At 39.9% G+C, this 27,181-nt stretch overlaps 1 protein-coding gene across 2 annotated transcripts in view; it reads left to right on the forward strand.

Moving 5' to 3' along the window:
• The first annotated feature begins 2,470 nt into the window (after positions 1-2,470).
• Positions 2,471-27,181, forward strand: part of TRAF3IP1 (TNF receptor-associated factor 3 interacting protein 1) — a 45,123-nt gene continuing 20,412 nt past the window's right edge. Inside the window, exons 1-8 of one of the 2 annotated variants that reach the window (XM_010577912.1) lie at positions 2,471-2,638; positions 3,434-3,502; positions 7,809-7,970; positions 9,825-9,956; positions 10,113-10,583; positions 11,801-11,878; positions 19,573-19,648; positions 24,977-25,075. In XM_010577912.1, coding sequence (XP_010576214.1) covers positions 2,516-2,638; positions 3,434-3,502; positions 7,809-7,970; positions 9,825-9,956; positions 10,113-10,583; positions 11,801-11,878; positions 19,573-19,648; positions 24,977-25,075 — 1,210 coding nt within the window. In that variant the 5' untranslated portion in view covers positions 2,471-2,515. The remainder of the gene's footprint in view (positions 2,639-3,433; positions 3,503-7,808; positions 7,971-9,824; positions 9,957-10,112; positions 10,584-11,800; positions 11,879-19,572; positions 19,649-24,976; positions 25,076-27,181) is intronic. The other variant, XM_010577913.1, reaches the window with a different exon arrangement.

Raw genomic sequence — 27,181 nt, forward strand, 5'->3', positions numbered from 1 at the left:
CCCACAGCTGTTTAAAGGAGGAGAGGGGATTAGAGAGTTCAAGAGCATGTTGAGAGCGGAAGGCTGTCTGCCAAGCAAATGCCATTGTTTCCACATCTCGGGCTCTTTCCATGGACTTGGTTGGGTTGCTGTTCTTGATGTTAGGGTAAGGGGTACTGTGTGAATGTTTATTTCTGCCTGAGGAACTGATTTTAATGTAAACTTCCCAAATCCTATGCTGTGGATATCTTTGGGGGAATCCCCACTTGGATTAGAATTCTGCACAATTACAAAGTGGTTTCCCATTGCCTCTTTTAAAAGTCTTAAAACTGAGAAACCCAGTGAAGCATGAAAACCTGCTGATATTTATCATAGTCAGCAACAAAAATCTTGTTTTAAGATAATGCAGTCGGTATGTTGTTCCATGTTACTAGTGTCCCAGTACCTGTTTCCTCAGGTCTGAACTAGATGTGTCTCTGATTGAGACAGACAGTGGGTGCTTTCTGTTGTCAAGCTGCATCTATATTTTTACAGCAGCATTTGGTAGGTCAGTTGATTGATAGGGTTTGGAAACTGCATGTATACATGCATGCATTTAAGCTACTGAGTTCATAAGTTTATTTGAGACTGAAGATAGTAACCTGCTGTTTGTGGTATGTAAAAAGAAACAGAGGTAGGGAGCTCTACATTCCCGGCTGCTTGGCCTTGAATATTTGGCTAGCAATGTGTACCACAGTGCTTCCTTGCTGCTTTCCAGCCTATTTCTGCAAAGAAGTTCTGCTGTATTAAGTCAAACTAGTGGCTGGAAAGGTCAGAGTCCCTTCCTTTAGGAGGAAGCAAAGGCTGGAGAAAAAAGGCAGTGTGCATTGACGTCTATTCCTGCTTGCGATGGTGGTGAAGTCCTCAAAACAGCAAGTTTCTGTGCCACTCGTTTGGTGTTAGGATGGCTTTTGGCACATGTTGGAGATCTGTGAGTCTTCTCTTAAGCCATTTGGTATGCTGCTTTGTCTGTTATTGATGTTGTGTGGTCAGCTGAATTCCCTACTGATACCTCCGGGAGGATTGGTCTCAGCTTGCCCAACGTCTGTGAACAATTCTAGTCAAAGGTCCTCAAAAAGACTAGGTCTCCAGACTAAACTTAAAGCTATCTGTTTTATGGCCTTTGGGTACTTTTTCAATTCCAATGCCTCCCTTTAGGTCCATGGGGATTTGTGGAGCTTTTGGTTCTTCAGTTAAATTGAGCTGTGCTTCCTCAGGGTACTACCTCTTCAGCAAAATGAGCATGCCAAAGGCCAAATTGAACAAAACCTCTGAGATTCCTTCTCAGGCATCTCAGATGCTTTGTAGAGAGCTGGTGGCAGAAATCCAGATAAACCACACGATTCCAGAATAAACAACCCACTTCCCCAGAGCAGCTTCTTCCCAGTCTTCTTGCTTCCTCTGAGACTTCTTCCGATACCCTTGGATGTAGAAGCTGTCAACACCTCCTCTTCTTCCCAGGCTCACCAGATCCTGTAGTCCCAGTCCCAGTCCTGTCTGGGAATGTCATCAACCCACCATTGTGGTGGGCTGGGGGAAGACAGAAATTGCTTCACTGCAATCACCTGCTCTCAGGAGCCCAAGTGTAATTACCTGGTCAGCGTGGAAGCTATCTGCTTCCCTTCCTCTGCTGAAAAAATAACCTCTTTCCTTGCCTGAACTAATACCAGATAAATTTGCTTTGTAATGTCTCTCTTTTTGTCCCCAAATCTGATTCATTCTTCTAAGGTTGTTCAGCAAGGCAGGGGAGCTGGAGCTGTAAGTTGAAGCACAGGCGGCACAGCCCCCATGCAGTCCTGTTGAAGTTCAGCTTTCAAACACTCACGGTCATGACTGGGCAAGCAGAAAAACAGTATTTTCTTTCTCAGGTTCCCAAACCCGGTCAGGGAGATTGGCAGTGATGTGGAGGCTGGGGCACAGCCAGGTTTTTGCTTGTCTGTGGGGGCTGCGACGGGGGGGGACGAAGTGGGTTTGCAGGGAGGGTGTAGTACGCTGCCTGGTGGGAATGGGCCTGCAGGAGGCGAGGACGGTGCTGGGGCTCTTGTGCTTTTCTTTAATGGCCATGGCCTGGCTTTGCTAGGGCGTGTGATGGGGCAATCCTGACACTGGCTCCTTCTCCCCTATGCATCGCTCTTGCTTTTAATTCTTTACCTCAAGAACAATTAAAAAAACCCAAAAGCGAACACCAAAACATACAGTTGAAGTTTGAGCACTGTCTATCTGCTGATTATTCAAACAAGGGCCTGGGGTCTGACCAGCTGCGTGAGCCAAGAGGCTTCGGGGCTGATTCCAGGGGCTCTTCCCTCAGGCGCGGGGCGGGGGCGGGGGAGGGCAGGGCCTAACCAGGCCGCCGGGCCGGTTGCTAGGGCCGCGCTGAGCCTAGCAACCGCCCGCTCCTGCTCTGCGCTTGCGCAGTGAGGCGCCCTGCGCCGCGCGGCACGCCGGGAATGCTCGGAGCAGCCGGCGGCGGCGGCGGCGCGGTCCCGCCGCCGCCGCTATGAACGAAGCGGTGGTGCGGCGGACGCAGGAGTCCTTGGGCCGAGTGATCCGCAAGCCGCCGCTGACGGACCGGCTGCTGAGTAAGCCGCCCTTCCGCTACCTGCACGACGTGATCACCGAGGTGGGCCGGGAACCGGCCTGCGGGCCCGCTCCGCTGTTGCTAGGCAACAGGGCCTCCCTGCCGGCTCGGCCGCCCCCTGGCGGGCGGGGGGAGCGAGGGGGTCGGCCGGGCGCGGGGCTGGGGGGAGCTCTGCTGGGGGTCACCCGGGAGGGGGGGACCCAGACGCCTTACCGGGGCCTGCGCGGGGCTGGGCGGCACAGGCGGGTCGCTGCTGCGGGGGGGTACGCTCCGAGTAGCAAGTAAATCCTCGAGGTTTTAGGGCAGTGGGTAAATCGCCCCGGTTTTAGGGTAGCAGGTAAAATCTCGGGGGGTTTGGCGTTGCTGGCGGCGGTTAAGACCAGAAGAGGGGTCTGACTCGATCTTTCACGAAACCTGCCCGTAGGTTGTTTTTCCATCTCCCACTTAAAAAAAACAAAACACAAGTCTTAATTTTGACATTCACCGAGCTGCTGCTTTTATATATAGTCACGTGCAAAGAAGTCAATAATGCAGAGCTGTGTTTAAAATGCATATGCTGGTGTTTACATTGTGAATCTACTGGATTCTCCAATCATCAAGGTTAAAGATGGAATTAAATAGGAAGGGAGGCCTGAGCTGTAAGCAAGGATTAAGTCTCCTTGTTCCAGAGCGTGTTCAGAGATGCAGCAGACCTCCGAACCTGCTTTAGAAATCGTTCTAAACAAGGTATCATGTCTGAAAGCAAATAAGGCCAACATATTTCCTATTGTCGCACCAGCTTTATTGAACAGAGGCCTGCAGGTGTTCTTAACTTAGTCCTTTTCCTTTATTTTGAAGGTAATCAGAGTGACAGGTTTTATGAAAGGACTTTACACAGATTTCGAATTGAAATCGGATAATGTTAAGGTGGGTACGAAACTTCCTTATTTATTTAGCTTGAATATTAGTATTCTTTGAAACTTGCCACAAGGTATTTTTGGTCTTTTCTGCATTTGATGTCAAGTACCTGTCTTTAGTTTTGTGAAGAAATTATAAAAGCTATTGCCTGTTGCTTATATTATGCAATGCTGAGGTGAACACCCATAGATTGCATTTGTGGATGTGACACAAACAAGGTGCTGTGTGTAGAGAACTGTTTCTGTAAAGATCTCAAAACAGTGAGGGTTAATCTGTGACCAGATCTAGGTTTCCAAAATACTATTGTATTACAGATGAAAAGAATGAATATGTAGCAAGATTGTCTTGAAGTAGTTAGGCATTGATAATAAATCACAAACACTAGAAGTCTATTTACAGCTTTTTAAAGAGTCTTGGGGTCTTTCAATGGAATATATGTTTTTATATTTATTCCTTTATATGTGTGTCTATACACACATACATATATATATATATATATACTGTATACATACAAACAGCAAATAATCTTGCCTAATATCCTAGGACTTGCCAAGGTATTCGTCTAGTATATGCATTCCACAATAGGTTTATTATAGTATTCAAATGGCTAATTACTGAAAGAGGAGGTTAATGTTATTACTGAAAAATGCTTTTCTTAAGTACAAGGGTGACTTTAGTCTCTGCTGCTCTTCAACTGTCTGCCTCTGCTGAGCTGATGCTGACTTCTCCAACTGCCAACTTGATTGGAAACTTTGGTTACTTATTCATGGCAAATAACGTAGTGTTTGTATGTTGCTAGTTAGACAGCTACATCCATTGGTGATTGTTTAACATAGCAACTGAAAGTATCAGGTCTATGAGCCTGGCTTGTCATCCATACAGCCAATTGTATAGATGTTTTATGTACTTCTTGCAGCTAATTATCAGTCTGATATGTATGTTTATTTCTGTGACTGTTCTTATTGTTGTTGGGATAACCAAAATCTAAGTTATTTATGCAATGGATTGTTGTTTTTGTTGGTACTGTCCCTGTTGAAGCTTGTCAATAGGTTCTGTGATGAGGAGCAGCTTAGCACATCCTGCCTCTTCTTGGGAGAGCATGATGCATTTTATTTGTAGATTGAAAAAACAGATTTCTTAGCAACTCCTGGGTAGGTCTTTGTTTGCATCTACGTACTGTGATAGCTGTGAAGTTGCGCCAGTCTTGAGTACCTCTCTGAGAATTTCTTTCACAGTCCATGAGATCGTGGTCTTCAAGAGTTCAGGCAGAAGAGATCAAAATGCTGTAGTGTGGGGGAAAACACCTCTAGCTGTGTTCTTCTCAAAACACTGGTCAGCAGAAAGACTTGGTTCTCACAGGATACTTCCTTACTGTGATTTTGGTTGGATTTGTAGAAAATCAGGAGGGTAATCGTTATGCAGTGACCAAAACCAACTGCAGAGAGCTAGAGTCTGAGAGCAGCAGCTGGAGTCCATGTTGTGAATAGCTGTGTATATTTCTATGCAAGGGTGATCTGCTTTATGTAACTCGACGGAATCGTACTCACCTGGTGTGATGATCTGGCAGTAGATGCACAGACTTGGAACGGGCAGGATGCTTTCAGAGAAAAGAAAAGGTTTGTAACCACTGTGAAATAATCCCAGTGCTGCAGTCCACAGTCTGCTTGTTGTGGGCTGGGAAGAATTGACAGGTGCTCTTTGCAAGCTGGCTGTTCTATGCTGTTGCAGATCACGAGGTGCGTAGGCTGAAATGATGAAAGCCCAAAGCTCATGGTCCAGCCTCTGTAGTGGCTGGGGCTGGCTCCTGGCCTGGACATCCCCTTACATGCTATGCAGCGTCATGCACACATACGTACAGCAACTGTCTTCGTTTCTAGTTTCAACTCACCTCTCCCACCTGGACATAGCAGTGGGGTCCTGAAGTACCCACTGTTTCTTCTGTGCTACCTTTTATGTCTCCACTGTTGGGATAATACATTCTGCTTGGGTAGCTGGTCCCCTCCTCCTGCATAGAGAGATGCAGGAGGCAGGCTGGAAGCATCGCACGAGCCAAATCTGCCCTGCAGAGCATGCACGTGGACCTCACTGAGTTCTAGATTGTTTCAGGGATATATAGTCATAGCAATCAATTGGAGAGAGATGTAAGGGGAATTTAAAGCATGAGGATTCCTTAATTGTTGGGACTTCTCAGAAACAAATACACCTCTTCTACTAGCTACATTGGATGATATTGCTGTCTGCGTGTTTATCAGAAAGGTTCATCTTGTTATATCTAGTAAAACATTGTTCTCTTATAAATGGAAAGATTGGATATCAGGCTTGCTCTTTTAATCTTTCATATCAGCTTTGTATAGATATACACACACAAAAAGGCTCTATATCTATATATAAAGTCTGAGCACTTGAAATAGGGGAGACACCTTTTTTTGAAATCTACCCAGTAAAAAAATATTTTCTTAAGCTCTCAGCACTGTTTCAGATGTTTGTGTCTATTTTGATGAAATTTTATTTACTGATGCAGGTGGGAACCGTAGATTTCTTACTGGGTTCGTGAGGATTTCTTATATGGACAGAACACACTGATAAAGTAACTGCTGAAAACGATGAGGATGTATGAGAAAATTTTGGATCTTAATGCTTGCTTTAGAATAGCGTCCTTTCTCCTTCTCTAAGTTAATAGATTGCATATGTCCTTGGAAGGATGGGCAACTGTTTTAATAGAAGGAGGTTGCAGTGTTTCCTTCCTTTCCTTTTTTATTTTTCAGTGCAGGGAGCACTGGTGAGGGTGAAGTGCTCCTGATGTTAATGGAGACAATCTGAAAATCCCAGCTATGTGGCAGTTGTTTGTTTTAATCCATTTAGAAGAGCCGAAGATGGGAAATACCCTGACTCCAGAGACTGTCTTCCCATGCGTTTAACTATCATTTACGTGCTTGCAGCAGAACTCAGTTCTTGTTTATGGAGAGTGGCTCTGGGACTTGAGATACCATGTGAACAGCTCTGTTAAGCTGCAGTGCCACAGGAATAGATAGTGCTACCAGATGGCCTGTAAAGAGTGTTGGCCTTGCTCAGCTGAGGAAATACAGTTGCTTTCCTCTGTATCAGTATGTCTGTCAAATTTGATCTAGGTCATTCTGGATCTGTGCACCTGAGATACTCAGACAGTAAGTGCAGTGCAAAATCAGATGTTTTACTGGATGATTACAATTGCTCCTTTTCTGAATTAACTGAAATGATAGTGGTCTGCTTTTCAGTTATCAGTTTGAATGCAGTAGTTTATATTCTTTTGAACTGACACCTATTAAAACACACATACAGAATTGTTCTTATATGGGCTTACTTTTTAACACACTAGTAAAGTACTTTCTTTATCTCCAGTCATGAGTGTAAAGGATGAGTGAGTAGACTTCTGTGCTGGGCTGGTAAATATTCCTTGAATTTTATTATGTTTTATTAATAAAAATCCTTTTATTTTCCTCACTGAGTGTTCTACAGCTGCAGAGACTTCACACCATGATTTCATTCTCTGAGCCAGGAACCCTCCAATAAAATTTTACTTGGTGGGGGTTTGTTTATTTTGTCTTTATTTTTTCTTACGATTTTGCATAATCACTAAAAGACATCATCTCTACTGAAGGGCACTTGGGGAAAGTTGTTTGTAAAGTATAATTATAAAACTAAAACACGTCTGGCAATTGTGGAGTTAAAAATATATGCCTGTATCCCTTTCCCACCATCTTTTGTATGTTTTCTTTACTCACTGTTAAGTCTGGTTTGTAAAGTATGTGTACAAGTATGTAAGTCCCTCAATTTAGACTCCTACTAGTCCCATAACTTTGGGACTTCTGTGCTGAAAAATATTCAGGACAAGAACTGTCCTTCTAAGCAATATCTGCTGTAACAATCCCATTGTAACTCTTTAGTGATTCTTTTGGTAATACTTGCATGATTTGTTAAACAAAACTTTATCTTTAAAACGTAGCCTGTGAAAATAGAGTGCCAAGGGTCTTACAGTGGTCTTAAAATGCACTGGAGCTAAATGATAAACATATTAAAAAGACAAAGTTATACTTTCACTTTGGTCATTCCAGTTCAATGTTCGTCCATTATCAAAGCTGTCATTTCTTAATCAGAAATAAATACCTAATTATATATCAGGGGCAGCCCTCTTTCCTGAATTTACAAATCACATGCTGCTCTTGTTGTACAGATGCTTTCTACAACTATTCCTCCCATCAGAGTTTTTCTAGTCTTTAGGTGGTATGTGGAATTATTTTGGAGTCTCAGTATTATTTATTAATTGCTCTTTTACCAGGATAAAGATGCCAAAATCAGCTTCCTTCAGAAGGCAATTGATGCTGTTGTAATGGTAACAGGAGAGCCACTGTCAGTAAAACCAGCACGTGTTGTGGCTGGACATGAACCTGAAAAAACCAATGAATTTCTTCAAGCAATTGGGAAGTGTTGCTTAAATAAGGTATGACATCACATAATATATTTTGTACACATAGTGATATATTGTCAGAGCTTATTGACACTCCTCTGCTGTTTTTAATTACACAAGATAAACATTGGGTCACCACTTAATAACAACAGCAACAACAACAGAGAGATGGTGTATGATCCTTAGTAGAGTTTGAGCCAGGTCTCCATGCAAGTATGTTCTGGATATTTTAGTGCTTTTAATGTATACTGTTTTTTATTTTTCACCTTATTCATTGGTCATTTAATAACATTTGTTAGGTTTGAAGAAGAATATGAAGCTTCAGAACTTTTAAACCTTTTGGATGCAGACACATTAATTACATGACTAGATGCTGCCACTTTTGACTTTATCTCCTTTAACATTTCAGTCAAGTCTCTAATTCTCTAATAAAAGTAAGTTTTCCAATGTGCTTGCTTTTTTTTTTTTTTTTTTTTTTTTTTGAATATGGAAATGCAGCAAAGGAGAAATTTGATAACCTGTTAAAAATAACTGCAGCAGCAGTTCTTAAATCATTGTTTCATTAAAAGTCATGGGGGTTCTTTGCTTACAGGTGTTACAGAGATTTTTGAAATGGAAGGGTATTATCTAAAACCCTTGAATTAATGAGTATGAAAAAATTGTGTATATTTAACTGTGACATACTACAGTGTTTACAGGCTGTCTGCAAGTTTAGTTTGGATTATCTTTGTCTGATAATCTACTCGTTTAAACTTGTGTTATTTTGTTTTAATTAGCTGAGTGCTGTGAGCTTCTTCCTTATGACTTGCTTGAGATCAGGAAAGGGGAAATTGATAAACATAGGCACAGAGACTGGATGAGTTAGAAAATGTGCTTGATGGAACAGCTTTGTAGAACGTTGTGATGAGATTTAATATCTAGAGGGTATAGGCTACCCATTTGAGCTAAGATAATTAGCCCCTTGGCTTTTATTGTGAAACATAAGCTTGATGTTCATTTTGGAAAAGATTCCTTCAGTCTCTAGCTTGATACTTTTAGTGCTGAGCTGAGCACGCTGCTTGGAGTTAGGTAGTCCAGGCAAGTGTTGATAATGTGCAGAAGTTTGTGTCCAAGTGTGAAAACCCACAAAAATTCATAGGTTTGCATTTACAAACAAGGAGAGAATCAGGAGTCAACCCCCAGGGCAATATCCATTTTAGTGATCTAAAAGCTGTTCCTGAATGGGATGATTTTTTTTCTTTTTTTTGTTAACGTAGTCAAACTCTTTGCCACTTGGACACGAAAACATGATGTTAATTTGCTGTCTAAATGATCTAATTAGTAATTGCTTGTTGTCTTAACAAATGAACTAGATGCAGAAGCTTTTAAAACAGTGTAACTGCAGCTTATTGGAAGTCATTCTTAATGTAGTTTTCTTTAGTGACTGTTGCTGATTGAGCAAGTATTAGGTGAAAGTGGAGTGGCCTAAGAGTGGATGGAAGTACAACATAATGTGGTTTTAAGAGTGTTTAACCATTCTAGCAGTCGTGGTATAAGGATTTGACAGTCATTTACCTTACTATTTTGAAAAATATTTAAGTTGTTGAAATGAGAATTGCTATTGTGCTATAATACATAAAAAGCACCATATATTTATATAGCTCTGGTACATATAATCAAATTATTACAAGAAGTACAAAGAGGTGTTGGACATAAAAGGGCATTATTTTTCCTGTGAAAGAAGGTTTCCAAAAGAGCAGAAATATCAGCTTTATTTATAAAAAAACAACAAAAAAACCCAAACAAAAAACCCCAACCCCAAGTCGTGGTGATTGCAGAGTTAGGAAGAAAATAGATATTTAATAAAATAATTTACTCATTTCAATGGTGGTTTTCTATTCCTTGCAGCTGTCCAGTGATGTTGCTGTAAAAAGGATCTTAGCTGGGGAAAGAGCTGATGCTAAAGGGAAACCTCCGTCTAAATCTCAAGATAAAGAAAGCAGAGAATCCAAAACAGAAGAACAAAAAAGCCATAAAGAGGTAGGCATTTACAACTTTTGTGGGGTACAGGGGCTACCACTCTTTGCAGTTTGTTTGTTTGTTTGTTTTTTGCTTGCATTTTTGTCTGTGTAAAGTGACTGTGTGATAGAGTTGCCATATATTGGAATTAATTTTTAGTTTTTACTTTCTTTTTAGGGTAGAAGAGACACTGAAATTAAAGACAGAAGCTCAAGCAGAGACAGAAAACCCAAAGGAGATTTGAAAGAGAGCGAAGAAAGAGAAAAAGAGAGTGATAAACAGAAGGATAATGAAGACAGGCACAAAGACCCTGAAAGGGACACCTTTAAAGAAGGAGAAAAACAAGAAAGGGAAAGAAACAAAAGCAGAACAACAAAGCAAGGAAGAGAAACAGAAAAAAACAAGGGAAAAGGAGGCATAGAACGAGAAGATGATCTTGAGCGTGATAAAGGACAGGAAAGAGAGAAAAAAAATGAAGGAGGAAGAGAAAAGGACAGACTAAAAGGAAGAGACAAAGATAAGGCTAGGGACAGAGAACGAGAGAAAGACAGAGATAGAGGAAAAGATCGGGAAAGGGATAGACAGAGGGACAGAGAAAAAGATAGGGAGCATTTAAGAGAACATGGAAAGGATAAAGCGGAGAAAAAGGTAATTGAAACATTATTGCAGAGAACAATAACTTTTGGCATGCTGTGGTAGGGACTGAACGTTTGTTATAATGACCTTGCATGTTCGTATTCTCTGCTTATTTAACAGTTAAGTACTTTCTTTAACAGCAATTACTCTCATGAAGTGAAAGTGTCGGTGTGGATTTGATCTGGTAAGAGTGTGACTGAGGCCGTATGTGTAAATTCATGTCTCTGTCGTGATATATCTTGACATGAGCCATCAGACTCATCTGACTGTGCTTCTTGAACATATAATAAGCCATTTCTTTTCTGAACTCTGCATGTCTGAATTCTCCTGATCACATTAGATTATGTTTGGCAGAGAGAGGTGGCAGTGACTATTGGAACTGTGTACTTCTATCCTTGTGTGTCTCCCCAGTAATGCATGCTGTTCTTGCAGCCATAGCTGGCTTTTAGGGAAGATGGGGCTGAAGAGAGTTCCTTTGGGCCATAACCAGTCTCTCCTGAGCTGACTTCTTCTGTAGCAGGACACACAGGATGGAGTTGCACATCTGTATTTTTCTTCTGACTTTCTAGATTAAGCTGCTTGCTTCCAGCTTGGGGTTTGGTTTGGTTTGGTTTTGTTTTGTTTTCCTTGAAAGAACTGTTGGGAAGCCCATCTAGATTCTTGCAAGGGTGCTCTGTTTGCAGTGGACTCCACACATCATGTTACATCTTTGAGAAGGAACACATCCACCATTTCCCCATACTTGAGGCCTTCTCAGTGTAAAGTCCTAAACTGCCTTAAGAGCCGTCTCTTCATTGCTTTTCATTTTGTTGTTCTTTTATCTTCTCTCTTCCTCCTCTAAATATTTCCTATTCTCCTTTTCTGTTCTGTTGCGTGCTGGTTCATAGTAGAAATTTGGGATTCATGGACATCAAAGATGCTTCTGTTAGGGGATAGCTTAATTTTGTTAGATGTGAGGAAAGCAATTCTGTCAGTACCTGTCTGCTGGCTTTAAGGATTCTTGCCTTCCTGGTGTTACTCGGAGAGAACAATGTTTAACTGTTGATTTTGCTTGGTTAGTCTCCTGCGTGAGGGAGGCAAGGTAAAGAGGGCAGGTAGATGGATAAGGTAGATGGATGCATGTTGTAATGTGCTTAGTTCTACTCTATGCTCATTTCCCCTTTCACGTTACTCAGGTAAGTAGCTGGCTTCTCAGCACACTGCATCTAAAGCAATTAATTTCTTTTCAGTCTTCAGATTCTGAGGAATCCACACTTAGAAAAATGCAGAGGCCAACTAAAGACAGCAAGTGCCAGCCAGATAATGAGGTTAGTAGCATAGAAGATCTGAGAAGATGAATATTTTTGATTGTTTGTTTTTTAAATTTCTCTGAGCTTGGACAAAAGAAGGTCTACTCAGCTTATTTCATTTTCCAGATATTATTTCTGTGTATTGATATGTTGGGTACTTCAGGAAAAATATTTATTTGTTCAAAGCTTTCTGTTTATTCCTCTGGATCTTTCCTGGGAAAGCTGTTAGGGTTTTTTTGTACTTTAACAGAAGTTACTGTTTTGGAAAGAAAATAAGTCCAGTGTTGAGTCTGGGCCCATGTTTTGCAGCTGGATGATGGTAGGGCAGAATAGCGACTCAGTGATTGCCTCTGAACAGTAGCTGTTGCTTGTGATACCATTGTGTCTGTGTCTGCTGCTTCTTGATGACCTGAGGCAATTGGGGGAATTATGGAGCCATATGGCTAAAAGTTTAAAGAGTGAGACTTCAGTAAATTAACCTAAAGCAGCTAGGGCTAGGAAAAAATAGGCAGGATCCCAAGTCTAGCAGGAGTCTCTGTTGAGAGTCTGTGGGCCGCTGACATCATTGTGTCTTCTACATGAGATGACAAATTTATAGCTATTCTTTGACTGAAATCCAACCAAACTTTTTAAATTATTGGCGCTTGGAGGGAGAGCTTATAAAATAGTTTTTAGCCTGAAGCAAATGTTCATGGCCAAGTTAAACTTCCTGCAAATTGGGTCTCTAATGGAAATTCTGAGCCTCATCCCAAACTATCGTAGTGCTCTTGGGCACCACAATAATACACTGGGGCAGTAAAGTTTCATTTCCCGTCTTAAGTGCTTTTGGGAGTCATTCCAAGGCATGTGGGTTTATTACCTTAAATCTAGATGACATGCTTTCCTCTACTTGCTTGCGTAACAGTAGACACTGCTTAGTTTTTAGGTGATGAAAACACACGCTTTAGACCAGTGCATGACAAATGGTCATCATCTTAAGACTGTGGAGGAGACAAATGAAATGAAAATGTTCCCAATGAATTTTTAGAGCTGGAGAGCTAAGATAGCTGCACAAAGTGGTTTAGAGGAAATTCCAGCATGAAATAATTGGGAAATGCATCTAAAGGACAGGGGTTGATCTTCCTGTCCTCACAGTAGCTTCACAGCAGGGTAGCGCCTTTATTTCCAGGGATTTACCCTGATTTAAACTACTGTAACTCCATTTGAGTCACATGGCAGTGAAACAAGTGTATTAAAAAGGGGGGAAACAATTTACGTCTTTATGCCTATGAAGAGTATTGAATCAGATTTTATAGCCTCTGCTGCATAATTAATAAATATTCAGCATCTGTCTTTAGCTTTTTGTAAATATAATACAAGTGAAACAATTTGAAGGAGCCCCTCTCAAGCAGTGGCTGATATGACAGTACCTAACATGTCACCCCTCTTTTCTGCCTTAAGGACTGACCTCTTGTCTTTTCTCGTTTTGTTCCTGTTGTGCTCATTTACCCACTTTGCCTGGCTCCTAGTCCTGCTCTCTTTATCCTCACGCTCCTAGCCACAGCTGCTCTTTCTTTCCAAGCCTAGTCTTACATGGCTTCACATCATAGTGAACTATTTGTCTTCCACTTGACTTTCATCTTGCTTCTTCTGTATTTGCATTAGGTCCTTTCTTCAGACATGCTGCTTGACAGCGGAAAGACATGGAAACAGTGGGGGGGAAAAGCAGTGGGGAAATGGGAACTTTTATTTCATTTGAGATGTCCACAGAATTTCAGGCAGAATGGCTTTTATGCTGCATTTACTTTAGAGAACAAAATAATTTAATTTTTTTTTCTTTCATATTCTACATGTATAGCAAAGCTGTCACTCAAAGTTTAGTTCCTGGCTTTGCTCCTATGAGATTAGGAGTCTTAATAACATTCAATCTGTATTCATACAAGTCTTAATTTTTCTTGCTGCTAATTATCAGAGGCCAGCTTTAAAATACTACTTAAATTTTGACAGGCTGACTTTTTCTTTTTAAATGTATTTTTCTGGTACTAAAGGAGCTCTGTATGTTACCCAGCATGTAATAGTCATCACACGGGTATCTGTAGTTTTCTGGAATGAAAAAAAAGCAAGTATAATAAGTAGGAATTAAGAAGAGACATTTGGCTAACACATGGCAATCAGAAGAAGACTACTTGCTGCTTCAAGGCTAGCTGTTGCATACCACACTATTTGTGATCAGATCGAGTTGAGTTGTATTCTGTTAGCTCTCAGTCCATCTCAGGTAAAAGTCTTGTTTAAAATGGACACTTCATAGCATGACTTGTTGACCTTCTAAATAATAAAGATGTTTGTCTTTTGACAAAAGGTGATTAAGGTCATAGAGCTTCTAAGCGTATGGTGCTGTTTATATGAAGTGACTGCAGAACAGGTATGTCATTTACCCCTAAGGCCAAACACGTTGGAAAAGTCTCTTCCATTTTACAGATGGCTGCCGAAACTCTTGGCTAAAGCTTTTTGTAATATCCTGTCACTTTTGGCCACTTCTATAATGACTTTTATTTTTGCCCTACAAACTGTATGGCTCTGGAATTGGTCACTTGAATCAGCCTTTAAGTCATATCTAATGAACTTCTACTTCTGTTGGATCTCATCTCGACTATATAATGAAACAACTACTGAATGAAAAAAAGACATAACTGCCCTAGAAGCAGCAGAGAGAATCGTTCCATGGAAATCTGCTGGATATGGCTCAAATATTTTTGTTCTGGTGCTGTGAATGACCCTCTCTTTTTGGTGTCAGTTATTCATAACTGGCTCATAAAATACAAATCCATCATTAAAACTTATGTTTTAAAAAGCAGGAGATGTTTTGTGTTTGAAAGGTTTTAGTTAGCAGAAGCTAACACCAATAGAACACCATCTTGTGAGCCTTCATTTGAGTAAAAGATAATTGATCAATATTTTCTGAATAGGTTTATCACCACAGCAGTCAAATTGACCTTAGCAAGTAGAGATCTTTCCTTGTTGCTGTTGCACACTAATAAATTCTGCCCGTTAATAATGATAGCTGTTTTAGGAATAAATACTGGAAATACAGACAGTTTGAGAGAAAGAGCAAAGAAAGTCTTTGAGGGATACATAGCTTTCAGTAAAAGCATTAGAAATGAGCCATGTTTATTTGGCTCATTTGAGGAAGAGTCTGTTGCACAAAATTAAAAAATGTATTTATATATGTAGTTGTATTTTACATAAAACTTTTACACACACCTACACTATTTACAGCATACATACATGCAAGTATACCTCCTGGCACTGTGGATCTAAATAGAAGAAAAGTATTGTGGAGGGTTGATTGAATTAGATTTCTGTTCATAGACTTAATTCTTGTCTATTATTAGTGAACTGTCAGTAGAGCTAATGAATTAGAGGGTAAAAATCACAGTGGCTGATTTATATAATGAGTTGTCTCCCTCCCTTGCTTGGGTAGGACTGTTTTTTCTGCCTTTGACTGTTGATACATGGAGTGGCCGTGGCTAGAGGAGATGTATGTAAGCATGTATAGAACTAGTTATGAGAGCCGTATAAAAGTCACTGATAGAAATTGTTCATGACATCCTTGCGTGAATGTAGAGGTTGATTGTTGCATGGAAAGGAGGGAGAATTAACAGTTTGGCAGGATGTCTTTTCAAAGCATATTCCTCTTCTTGACCTGCTGAAACATTAGAAATCACTGTTATGTCTTAAAGTGAAGTGAACCTATTTAAAGGTTAGTAATGAGGACAAAGCAGCAGATTGGATGGTTTACAACAGGCTGCTCTATCCTCTCCAAATAAAAATGTAATTACTCAAAACTGGGAAACATGCATACATCCATCTAGGATTCCACTTTAATATGTTTTTTCCAGGATGGTGTGAGATGAAGTGTAAGATTTCTTTTTAATGGCTCCAGTGACTGCTTTTCAAAGTCTTGGAGCCTCTGAATCTGTAAGAAGAAGAATGACCTATTTTATCTCCCTCTGGAAAGACTCAAATCATAAATATTGTGGGATTTATGTTTTTGTGTGCTACCATAGTGATTAAATTTTAGCTTTTACTTTGCACCTGTTGCCAGTGTGCACATGTGGCTCTACAAAAATGTTAAGCAGTGTTTATAGTCACTACCTGACATAAATAAATGACTGAATCCACTCCTCCAGGAGCCTCAGCACCTATTCTCAACTCCTTCCCCACCTGTGCTAATAATTACATCACCCAAAGAGCTGCTGAAGTTTGAGTGTACCAGATGTGGCCTGCGGGCCTGTAGAGCCAGACTCTGATGGTATATGAGCTTTATTTTTGCTCCTTGCATAATGTTGTGATTGTGAAAGATGGTAGTAATTAAGACGAACTAAAATGAAGATTAACCACTTCAATATTAGCCATGCATTTTAGACTTCTGTCTATTTTTCTTTATAACATGCCTGTATCAGAAATAGTGTGGCCAGCAGGAGCAGGGAAGTGATTGTTCCCCTGTACTCGGCACTGGTGATGCTGCACCTCGAGTACTGTGTTCAGTTTTGGGCCCCTCACTACAGGAAGGACATTGAGTTGCTGGAGTGTGTCCAGAGAAGGGCAACCAAGTTGGTGAGGGGCCTGGAGCACAAGTCTTATGAGGAGCAGCTGAGGGAGCTGGGGTTGTTTAGTCTGGAGAAAAGGAGGCTAAGGGGAGACCTTATCGCTCTCTACAACTACCTGAGGGGGGGTTGTAGTGAGGTGGGTGCTGGTCTCTTTTGTGAGGTGGCTGGAGATAGGACAAGAGGAAATGGCCTCAAGATGAGGCAAGGGAGATTTAGGTTAGATATTAGGCAAAATTTTTTTACTGAGAGGGTTGTCAAACATTGGAATGGGCTCCCCAGGGAAGTGGTTGAGTCACCGTCCCTGGAGGTATTCAAAAAGTGCGTAGACAAGTCACTTCAGGACATGGTTTAGTGGGCATGGTTGATGGTTGGACTGGATGATCTTGAAGGTCTTTTCCAACCTAAATGATTGTATGATTCTATGTTTCTATTTCCTGAAGAGTGAAACAAAAATATTGGTAGCTCTGGTTGTGGGTCCAATAATAATTGTAATAATCCAATGAAGATAGTATAAATCAAAACTAGTTTACGTCGAAGCAGGACCATGTACTGTCCATTCGGCTAGATTTTTGTGAAGCATAGGATGTAGGGCTTTCTTTTGACTGATTGAATACCTGAAATTCTGAGTGTGCATGTTATATTACAACACGTTATATTACACCTCATGGAGGTGAAGGAGATGTAGTTTCTAAAGGGCTTAAACTAACTGTTGAAGCTGACTTTTGCACAGACTGCCCACTTTCCTATAAAGCACCTCCAAGTAGTTCAGCTTCTCAGTTTATCTCACACTGTTTGCATGCTGTGATTGTCTGTTGTTAATAAGCATTTCCTCTTTGTTTGTCAAGAACTTCTTTTGAGCTCATGGTGCATTATAGCATATACAAAAGCAAAATTTGCCTTCAAAGCAAACTTACCACCATGTCCCTGACATGTAAACTTCATTCCCCTCCTTCACGTAGCTGTCTCTTTGGGGCCAGTGGATATACACTGTTGTCAGCTTGTAGAGGTGAGATGATGCTCTTGCATGGTCACCTAAAGTAGTTTGAGTAAAAAGACTTACAAGTATCCTATATTTTTAGACACCTTGTAGTGTTATTTTCCATTACGACATGTATGGTCCATTGTCCTGTATGCAAGATATTATGGAAAATGAATGTTCTACACTGTGTAATTTGACAATTTTCTTTTACAGGTTATTGGAACATATAATGCTAATATTTGCATAGAAATGGAAGAATTTGTAGTTCTCATTTATATTATAGATATGGTCATTATCAGCAGGGTTGATGATAACTCTTGAATGCAAACTGCATGGACTGTTATTCACACAACCTTCAAAAAAGCAGATAAGGAGGGAATCCTGTGAGGTGCTAAACATATTTCAGGATTTTGAACAAGATGCAGAGATGATTATAGGGAGAGAGAGCCTAGAAACATAAAATGGTATTCTATAAATCACCTGTACTTCATCTGTTGTGTTCAGAGGTGGTTGCTTCCTCTTTAGCAACAAGTGTTGCTAATGAAACCAGGGACTTAGGTAAAAAGACAGGAAGGTTATTAGAAGCATGAATGGGTTGTTGGAAGCTACTGGTTTATTAGTGTGTACAGTACTGTAAGAAGTGGGAAGCCCTGTGTGCATGTATAGTGGGCCAGATGCCATCGCTGGCTTCATCCTCTGGTCTACATGCAAGCAGAAGTCATAGAATCATTTAGTTTGGAAAAGACCCTTAAGATCATCGAGTCCAGCCATTAACCTCACACTACCAAGTCCACCACTACCAAGTCTGCCCCTTCTGCTAGCTGAGATTGGTGTAAGGGGATGGACTGCTTCCTTCCCACCCTGATCACATGCCCAGGAGTTTTGGTGGGCTGGCAGGAGTCCTCCTTTACACCTTCCACCTCCTCTGAAGGCATTTGGGCCCCAGCTGTCCTTCAGGTAGAGCGAGTAGTAAATCTGTACTATACCCTACCTAGAGTAGTGGCAGCTTCCACGGACCTGCCCCTCTGCCTGCTCTTGCCAGGATGTTTTTTTGAGCCTTTTCATAGGGCAAGTGCTGTAGCTGCCTTCAGCTTCTCTAGTGCTATCTGTGCATAGGCTTGGTTATTCCTTCGCACACAGGGGACCTTACAGTCCAGGTGGCCTTGTCTCTGGGGACCAATGTTGATCTCGTCTCATGAGAGGGTGCTGCTTATGCACATCTTTTTCCCAACATCCCTCCAAATGGACCTACTGATTTAACTTGCTCCTTTCCAAGGGTGTATGCCCATTGAAATGTGTAACATAGTGCCTTTGCAGAAAGTATTGTCAGTCAAGCTTTCTTGACTTCAGGCAGTGCAAGCTATATTCAGAGAAAACAAAATAATTCTCATGTGTGCTTGCCTGCTTTCATTTCCTGGCCCATCTGAATCACTTTCGGACTAAGGTCAGAGTCCTCAGAAGTGTCCTGAATTTGCTTCCAGTTCGATCTTTTCCACTTTTGGACTCATATTTTCCTTCCTGTACCAGTTGCACCTTTGGATCATCCATTGCTTGTCTGCTGGACTTTCTGGCAGGACCCATTTCTTGGTTTGTCCAGGGTCTTTGTCCAGGGAAGTTGCCATTTGAGTAAAGGACTATGCAAGTCTAGTGGCACAGTTTTTTAGTCTTTGCTTCTAGTTTGGAATGAAATTTAAAAGACTTCCCAGAAGGTTAAAGCGGAACTGTGTATCTGGTGTGGCTGAAACATATAGGTGATTGTAAGCATCTTGCTCCTTTTGGTAGCTCAGTGGTAACTAAGCGTTGTATCCCAAGACCAGCAGTGGCATCATAGATGCTCTACAGATTTCACAAGATTGTTCTGCCTTGGATGCTCTTAGTTCACATTTGGAGGTTGTCTTTACAATAACAAAATCTAATCATACAGGTTCATTTAGAAGCATGTATCCAGGAAAAATACTTGCAGACTTTGAGGAAAATAGACTTGACATATTTTTAATCATATATGTGTGGGTCAGTTTTGCAAGTGAATATTTTTTATGTATAATACATATAGATAAAAAAGCAATGCATGTAAGTAAATTTAATATATAAATATATATATATTTTATATACAATTATATAAATTTGTGTTGTTTTTTTTAAAGAGTGAAAGTCCTGCAGGAATATTAAGGCAGCCTTCAACAAAAGGATCAAGGCAACGCGCCAAACCCGGAGGAGAAGGTAACTAGAAGGAGGATATTATTTCTATTAAATATGCTGGAGGGTTATTGAATAGGAATAGCATAAATACTTAAATATCCGTGTTTATTATTTTCAGTGCTTGTTTTATACTCCCAGTCTGCATTTATGAATCCAATAGGCAATTTTTCTGCATGGATTTGATACATAGAAAGTGGTGCTCAGTTCAGTTTGCTCGTGTTCTTCATGCACAATTGCAGATAGAAATTCAGCTTGCTCTTGATATTTATTGTGTTCTCTCTGAATGGGCTTTTTTAGTTGGTCTACAACTATTTCTTCTTCTACTAGTTTCCCAAGAACTGTTTCTTTGTTTAATAATCTAGCAAGTTTAGACAAATATGCCTTGCAAAACTTTGGCTTTTTTTTTCCTGTGACTAAGGATTAGTGAACAGTATGTCTGAGTTGATTAAATTAATGCACATTTACATAAAGTCACATGTAAAAGTTTGTTGAATGTTTACAGCAGAGCAATATTCAGCACAGTATTTTTGTTTTAGTGAGACTTAAGATATGTTGTTTAAGGTTGTTTTAGTAAGATGAAAGACATTTGTGAGGCAAGATGTCCTTTCCTGTAGGGATAAATCATAAAGCCACGAACCCTGAATTTGTAACTTTATCGCTTACCAATATTTGGGAAGAGTGCTCTTCCTAAATTTGGCTAGGGAATCCAAACTTCACTTATTTTCTCAGTTTTTTCAATTGTTTCTCGAGGATTTGAAGTCTTAGCATTTGGTCTTCAGAAATTTTGTGTTTATAAATGAGAAGATCATATTTGTTAAAACCCCGCAAACAACAAAACAAAAAAACAACAAAAAAAGGCATGTTCCCTGAGATTAAGTGAAAGCAAAAAGAAATTTCCCTGGATATTTGTTTGATAAGCAGTACACTACAGCATCCACACTTGTGTTACACTTTCTGGGGTTTCTTCAGTGAAAAAATGGTTGGGTGAATTCAAGACTAGCCAAACCTTCCTGAGTGATTTCCATAGCTTGAGACACTTAAAATACTCCAGGTGTAAGCTGAAGAACAGGTGAAGATAAGATGTTAAGCAAAACCTCTGGCTTGCAGCCCTTTTGATGATTAGAGAAGATTCCTCTGAGTATTGCAATAACGGCACATGTTTGTAGATATTTGACTTTCTCCAATGTCTGTCATTACAGCTGTAGTCAACTGTATTGCACCTGGGCTGGTGTCAGTCTAGGACCTTCTGATTTGAGTTGGAACAGGGAAGGTGATCTGGGTATCACCAGTACTGAATCCTATCCCATGTCATCTTCCACAGTAGCTCCACCAGGTGTAAGGAACCAAGCCCTGCTGCATTTCTGCTGAGTGCTTGGGAAAGACGGACAGATACTTATTGTTACAGAGGAATTACCAGCAGGAAATAAGAATCTGTAAAACGCCCATCTCTTTGTGCTGGCCAGGAGTTGCCCCTGGTAGCGGTGTGGCCACCACCCTGAGTCTTGACAGCGGACAAGGCGGTAGCTCTATATTCATCTCATCCTTGCTTCAGTGTTAAGTCTGTCAAGACTGTTACTTGTGGATAATAGATCTGTGGTATCCGTGCTTGCACATTAGGAAGTACATTGACAGAAACTGTAATTGTATTGATTACAGGCCATTTTACCAGGCTTTTGATGATAACCTCTTCTGAGTCTTTGTTGACTGGAGCTATTTAACAAATGGTATAATCATCAATAAACATCTCTCCTCATCTGCTTTGCACCTGCATTAGTCATTTCTCTTTGTCTCTTTGGACAAGATTTAAGTGAAAATTCTAGTCTTGGGATGGTTTTATCTGAGTTTAATAGACAGTTGTGCCAGGCTTTGCATGTAAGTAAATTATTTTATCTGTTAAGGTGCTTCATTGCAATTGATTATGTCACCAACTTTTCTGTGTAAGTGTATTAATTATTGTATTTGCATACTAACTGGAAACTAGATTCTCTTCAGAATATCCCAAGTACTTAATACTTTCACATTAGGAAAAAAGAAATCTAAACTTACTACTGCTAGCCCTTTGTATAAGAAAGCCAAGAAGAAGAGCCTAGAGAAACACGTAGGTAAGGAGTAAAATTGGCTGGTAGCCAGACCTCATACAGTGTAGCTGTAATTTCTGTCTGTATTTAAATGCCTTTTCCCCCCTACTCTTATTTCAGTGACTTGATTATTTGCTATGATTCAAATTTTCTTTCCATGGTTTTGTGCCCAGGGCACTGATATTTTATTTCTAATGAAGAAGTCACTGTACATAAATCAGTTTAACATCTCCGTTCAGAAGATATGATAACACCTGTGAATTGATACCTGTCAAAATAGCTAATTTTTGGCTAAAGACTGGTGCTGTTTAGACTAATGAACCATGAAGATCTTCATACACTTAATCTGCCAATGTCACTATTATTAATTTATGTAAAGAGATTGTGAGTTGCTGTGTGTCTTCCCAAGCATCCATGTTTTCTTTGGGTTTCTGTTTTAGTAGGTTTCCATGTGTCTGAGGCAAAGTGCTGAAGTTATATCAGAGCTTGGGTAGTGTTTTCAGAACAATCAATGGCCATGTTTTCAAAAGAACTTGGGGGGGGGAATTAAAAAGATGTTTAGGCACCTTAAATACCTTGGAAAAGATCTGGCACTTTGGATATGAATGTCTGTTGACTTAGGAGCTTAATTGAAGTTGGTGCTTGAAAATCAAAAATTTTACATCACATCTCATGTACTTATGTGCTGTGAGGCTTTAATAATTTTGCAGCTGAAAAATACCATCTGGATTCCATTAAATGTAGTCTTATTTTACTACTTAGTGATCCTTAGCTGATCCTATAACATTTTTATTTCCCAAGATTTGAATATTTGTTTTATAGCCTGAACTGGCACTAAACTACAGTGACCAGACATGCCCCTTTTTATAGGATCGTCCCTTCTTTAAAATCAGGATCCAGTTTTTCTGATAAATGAAATATGGTTAATGACTTATCCTGTGTTTTGGCTTTAAGGTTAACATTTTAAAATACTCCTCATGATGCATCAAGCCAGTGCACTCAACTTTCAGTTTACCCAAGTGATAAATACTTTGGGGCATTAGCCCTCTTTTTGTTCTAAGGCAGCAGAGCTGCAATAGGTGAGTAGTGCTCATAGGTGCTCCAGTAAGCAATCCAGAGGGTAGTAAAAACCTCCTGGAGCTGTGCTGATGCCTGTGCTGTTGCACACTGGTCTCTGTAATTACTGGTGATGATGATCAGCGCTTTCTATATTTTCTAGTATTAACTGGAGATAAATAAATGCGCAACAGGAGAATGCAAAAGGACTAGTGTCATGACTAAACTTGTAATAAACAAAACTGAAGTGGTGAATGAAGGACTAGTTAAGCAAACCCAGGTATATTTGCTATCCTGGTAATTAAAACAAGTTATACCAGCATTTACCCACCCTTATTACAAACAAATTCCTAATGGTATTGGAACAAATGTTTTGGTTTGGGGTTTTTTTTTTGTAGTTAATGTTACATTTATTACTACTCAGGCGATGACTGCTTTTATAGTTGCAACATGCCTTGTGGCAAAACTTGCAACATGCAATAGAGACCATTTTTGCTAATTTAGAAGTTGATTGATAAATTGAATGTAATTTTTTTTTAAGCTTGAAGTTGCTCTTCATTGAGGTCCGAACAGGTTTCTGTTCAGACACTGAATTACTTTCTAAATGGAAATGATGGAGTAAAGTGCTTCACTTTCCACTGTTGGTTTGGCTTTTCTGCTGAACTCCAGACCTTATGGGTATCTTGTAGCACTGCTGTATGGGTTGGTGATGAATGTTTAAATGCTATTTCCAGTTTTATTAAATGACAATTCATCCTGGCCTTAGTCAGCACAGGTAAATGAAAGTGCTGGTTGACCTTTCTCTGCTGTGTGTTAATCTCCTAAACTAGTAGAACTCAGCATTTCTGCTGCAATGGACTATATATCTTTGTGGATGCTTCCCATGGCACGGGTGGAGGAGTAGATCCTCCGCTATTGATGTGTATGTCCTGAAAGCTTCAGCTTTATGGTGTATGCAGTAATTTCATCGCTGGTTTTGGAAGTGTTGGATGTTTCAACCCAAGCATTAGGCAGGGCTCTATCTAGTAAACCTTTTCCCATGCTATCAAAACTGTTTACTCATTTGTTCTGGTGGTGGAAATGTTACTTGAGGTGTCCTGTCTGTAAATAGGGGCCCTGTGAATCTGTTCTTTACCTTTGCATTACAGTTACCTGTTGGCAGATATGGAGATTTGGAAGCGCTGGGTTCAGCTCCTGGGCAGCGCTTGGGTACCTCTGTTTTAAACACGCATGCTCTTTCTGTATCTGTAATCTTGCCTATTTCTGAGTTTATTCTGCTTCTGCTGCATTTTGAGGAGTGTGAGAACTGAACGTATTACTCCAAGTGAAGGGGGGTGTGTGTGTGTGTGTATATATATATTTAATGATAAGACTAAAGCTAAATATTCTACCCGTTCTGTAGATATCTTGACAAACTGAATAGTTTAACTTTTCTTGACCACGTGTGTTCAATGGACAGGTATATTTTCAGGAATGATGTCCAAATGGTGCTGAATCGTTTCTCCTTTGCATCCCTCCACTCAGAATGTCTCTTCTCCCTGGGCAGATAATTTAGAAATCAGATGTGTACCTGAATATTTCAGCTTTTATCTACTGTGTGTTACTTTGCTTTTGTCAACATCTTCCTATTGTAACTGGGGGAATTAATTTAAGGTAATTGGTCCATTAAATGGTCTTTCATTTTTTTGCAAAAATAAAACTGGTTTAGGTAGCATCAAAACTGAACAGCGTTTGTGGACTAGGCTCTTCTGTGGCATTACCAGCAAGTTGTGGAGTTCAGCTACCAGAAATCAGCTTTTCTTGCTTGAAATTTCTTAACGGCTTTAGTATGAAATGTGTTTAAAGCTAAAGCCTTTGAAACAAACCAAAGGGCATTATGCATTCCAAGTAGTATACAAATAATATTGTGTATTTTAGCAAATTAGACTTCATTAGGTAAATATTATATTGTTTCACCAGCTATCAGGCTAATAAATTATATCTGTAAATCGTTTCTGAATTGCGGAAGTTGCCGTTAGTTTGTAGTAACTTAAGGAGTTCAATCAGTGGTCATGTAAAAAGTCTTTGTGAATTTTGAATGTTATTTATTTACACTCAAGATGGTTTATTAAACTAGGATAGCCCTTAAAGAAATAGTAAGTATAACAGGTATTTAACATGGCTAAATTTTTATTGTATCTCTGGTTTCATTTGACTATAAACTGTTTTGTTATAGGAACTGTAGAAATGAAGAGTGTGGCAGATGGAATTTCAGAGGACAGTGTTGCTAAACTGCAAGAGAAAGCTGAACCAGGACTTGCAGTTAAACAGAAAGGTAGGGAGAATAAAAACCTGACTGCCTTGGGAAGTCTAACTTGAGTGCTTTGGTGTTGAACTTGAATCCATGCAGCTAAATGATTTAAGGAGGGTGATTTACACTTAATCGAACTGCTGCCTTGTGTTTTAATCACTTCGTGTGATTAATGTCCTGGTTTGAAAAATGTATGTTCCTTGATAAAACAGTTACTTTTATTTTCTCTTTCCTTAATTTTACAAAGTTTTCAAAGAGACCAGCGCTTACAGTGTCCCAAGGAAAATACAGGGCTGCTGCGCCTGAATCACTTGGTGACTTGTTCTATGTAAGAACTGAATCATTGCATGTTGCCTTTTTATACACGTATTTGGAAGGATCACTTAGTGTTTCCATTTTACAGGTTTTTAGAGGAAAATTCCATCTCTGCATTCTTATTTCTCCATATTTTTTTTTTTCAAGTTGTATATAGCTCCCAAGACATACATTGTTAATGAGGTATTTGTATCCAGCTATGGTATACATAGAGCCATAGAAGCAAAATGTAGCAGGAAGAACTGAGATTTAAGCAAAAAGCTGCATTTTTGTTCTCTCCAGATCCAGATGCTTGACCTAGTTGGGAGAGTTGATATCATGTATGTGGGAGGTCAAAGGCTGTTTCCCAGTCCACCTGTGGCCTTCAGGGCCTCATAGGTGTGTCAGCCTAATGAAATGTAGATGGTTGGCCAAGACATTTTGTGACCTTACAGAACTGGGAGAACTTCCGTGCTATTTCCTTTTAATCTTTTGGAGCTGTCTTGTCTGTTGGAATGTATCTGTTATGGAATATAACTTTATATTCCTCTATTTATAATTTGAATGTGTGTAAGAGGAGTAACCCCAGGTTCGTTATTGATTTGGCTTGGATTCTCAGGTGGTATAAGAACCAAATACTGTATTGACTGTTCTTTATTTTCAGCTTTATTCAATAAGATAGTATAACATAGTAGTATATTAGTGAACCTTAATTTTCTCTACGTTCTTATAGAGATGAAATCATCATTTGCACATTTAATAGCTTTCACAGTTGGAACATGAAATCAATTATGACTGTTGATAAGAACAATCATTACAGATATCTAAGTTGGATGCTATTTGAAGTAATCATAAGATCACCTGTCCCTCTTGCTGTGTTCTTGTGTCTTTAACTGCAAATGAAAGTTTCCAAAGGAAGAATCATTTATAGGATTTTAAAAACATTGTTTACTGGCTGAAATAAACTTATTTTCCTGGATCTTTTGGAGTATTATTTCTGCATTCTGCTTCAGTCTTATATTCTATTTTTGAGCATTGAGACTCTGAACCTTTCCATTGTGGGTTTTGGGTTTTTTTTTTTTAATATAAATGAGGATTTGTCAGGATATTAGTTATTCTGCCTTGGTGTCCTCCGTTAGGAATCCTCACTGGCTAGTTCATGGTAGCCTCTTAAATAAGCAGTATATGTTTAAAGCTTTCTGGCTAAAGGGTGTTTTGGCCTGCCTCAGCTGTTTGCTCCTACACCCCTGAAGTTACTTAGGTTTCACTTGCTTTAGAGATGTGCATATAAATGCACCCACTGTGGCAAGAAGGGAGGAACAGTTGGATTTCACAGTCACTCTATAAAAGTGTGGGCCTGCGCGAGGCTTTTTCAGGAGCTGATGATTATGTAAGATTTTTCTGAACCATGTTATATTCTAAAACAAGCTTTTTTGCGGAGTTTCAGTGGTGCAGTTTATCTTCTCACAGTTTTGGTAGTTATGTTGAGGTACACTTCTCTGGGAGGAGTAATGCCAGGCTCCTTTCTAAAGTTTATCTCAAAGTAACCTTAAGATGTTGTCACTCATTCAGTTGAGCCATCACAGCCACCTACCACCCATCCACAGAGAACTGGCATGTATGTAAAATATGAACGTCTTTTCCACCACAGGGGCTGGGAGGGCAGTGTCTTAAACCGAGTCGTGCTGATCCAGTTCTTCAGGCAGCGTGTGAATGCATGTGCTAACAGGAGGGAATGGGAAGTGTGAAGGCAGGAGTGCTTATTTGGTATCAGTGCCAGTTTACACTAGTGGAAGGGTTTAGGAAACTCTGCTTAGTTTGACAGTGCCTGTTGAA

The sequence above is a fragment of the Haliaeetus leucocephalus genome, unplaced genomic scaffold, assembly GCF_000737465.1.
Source record: "Haliaeetus leucocephalus isolate CR32 unplaced genomic scaffold, Haliaeetus_leucocephalus-4.0 Scaffold587, whole genome shotgun sequence".
Taxonomy (NCBI): Eukaryota; Metazoa; Chordata; class Aves; order Accipitriformes; family Accipitridae; genus Haliaeetus; species Haliaeetus leucocephalus.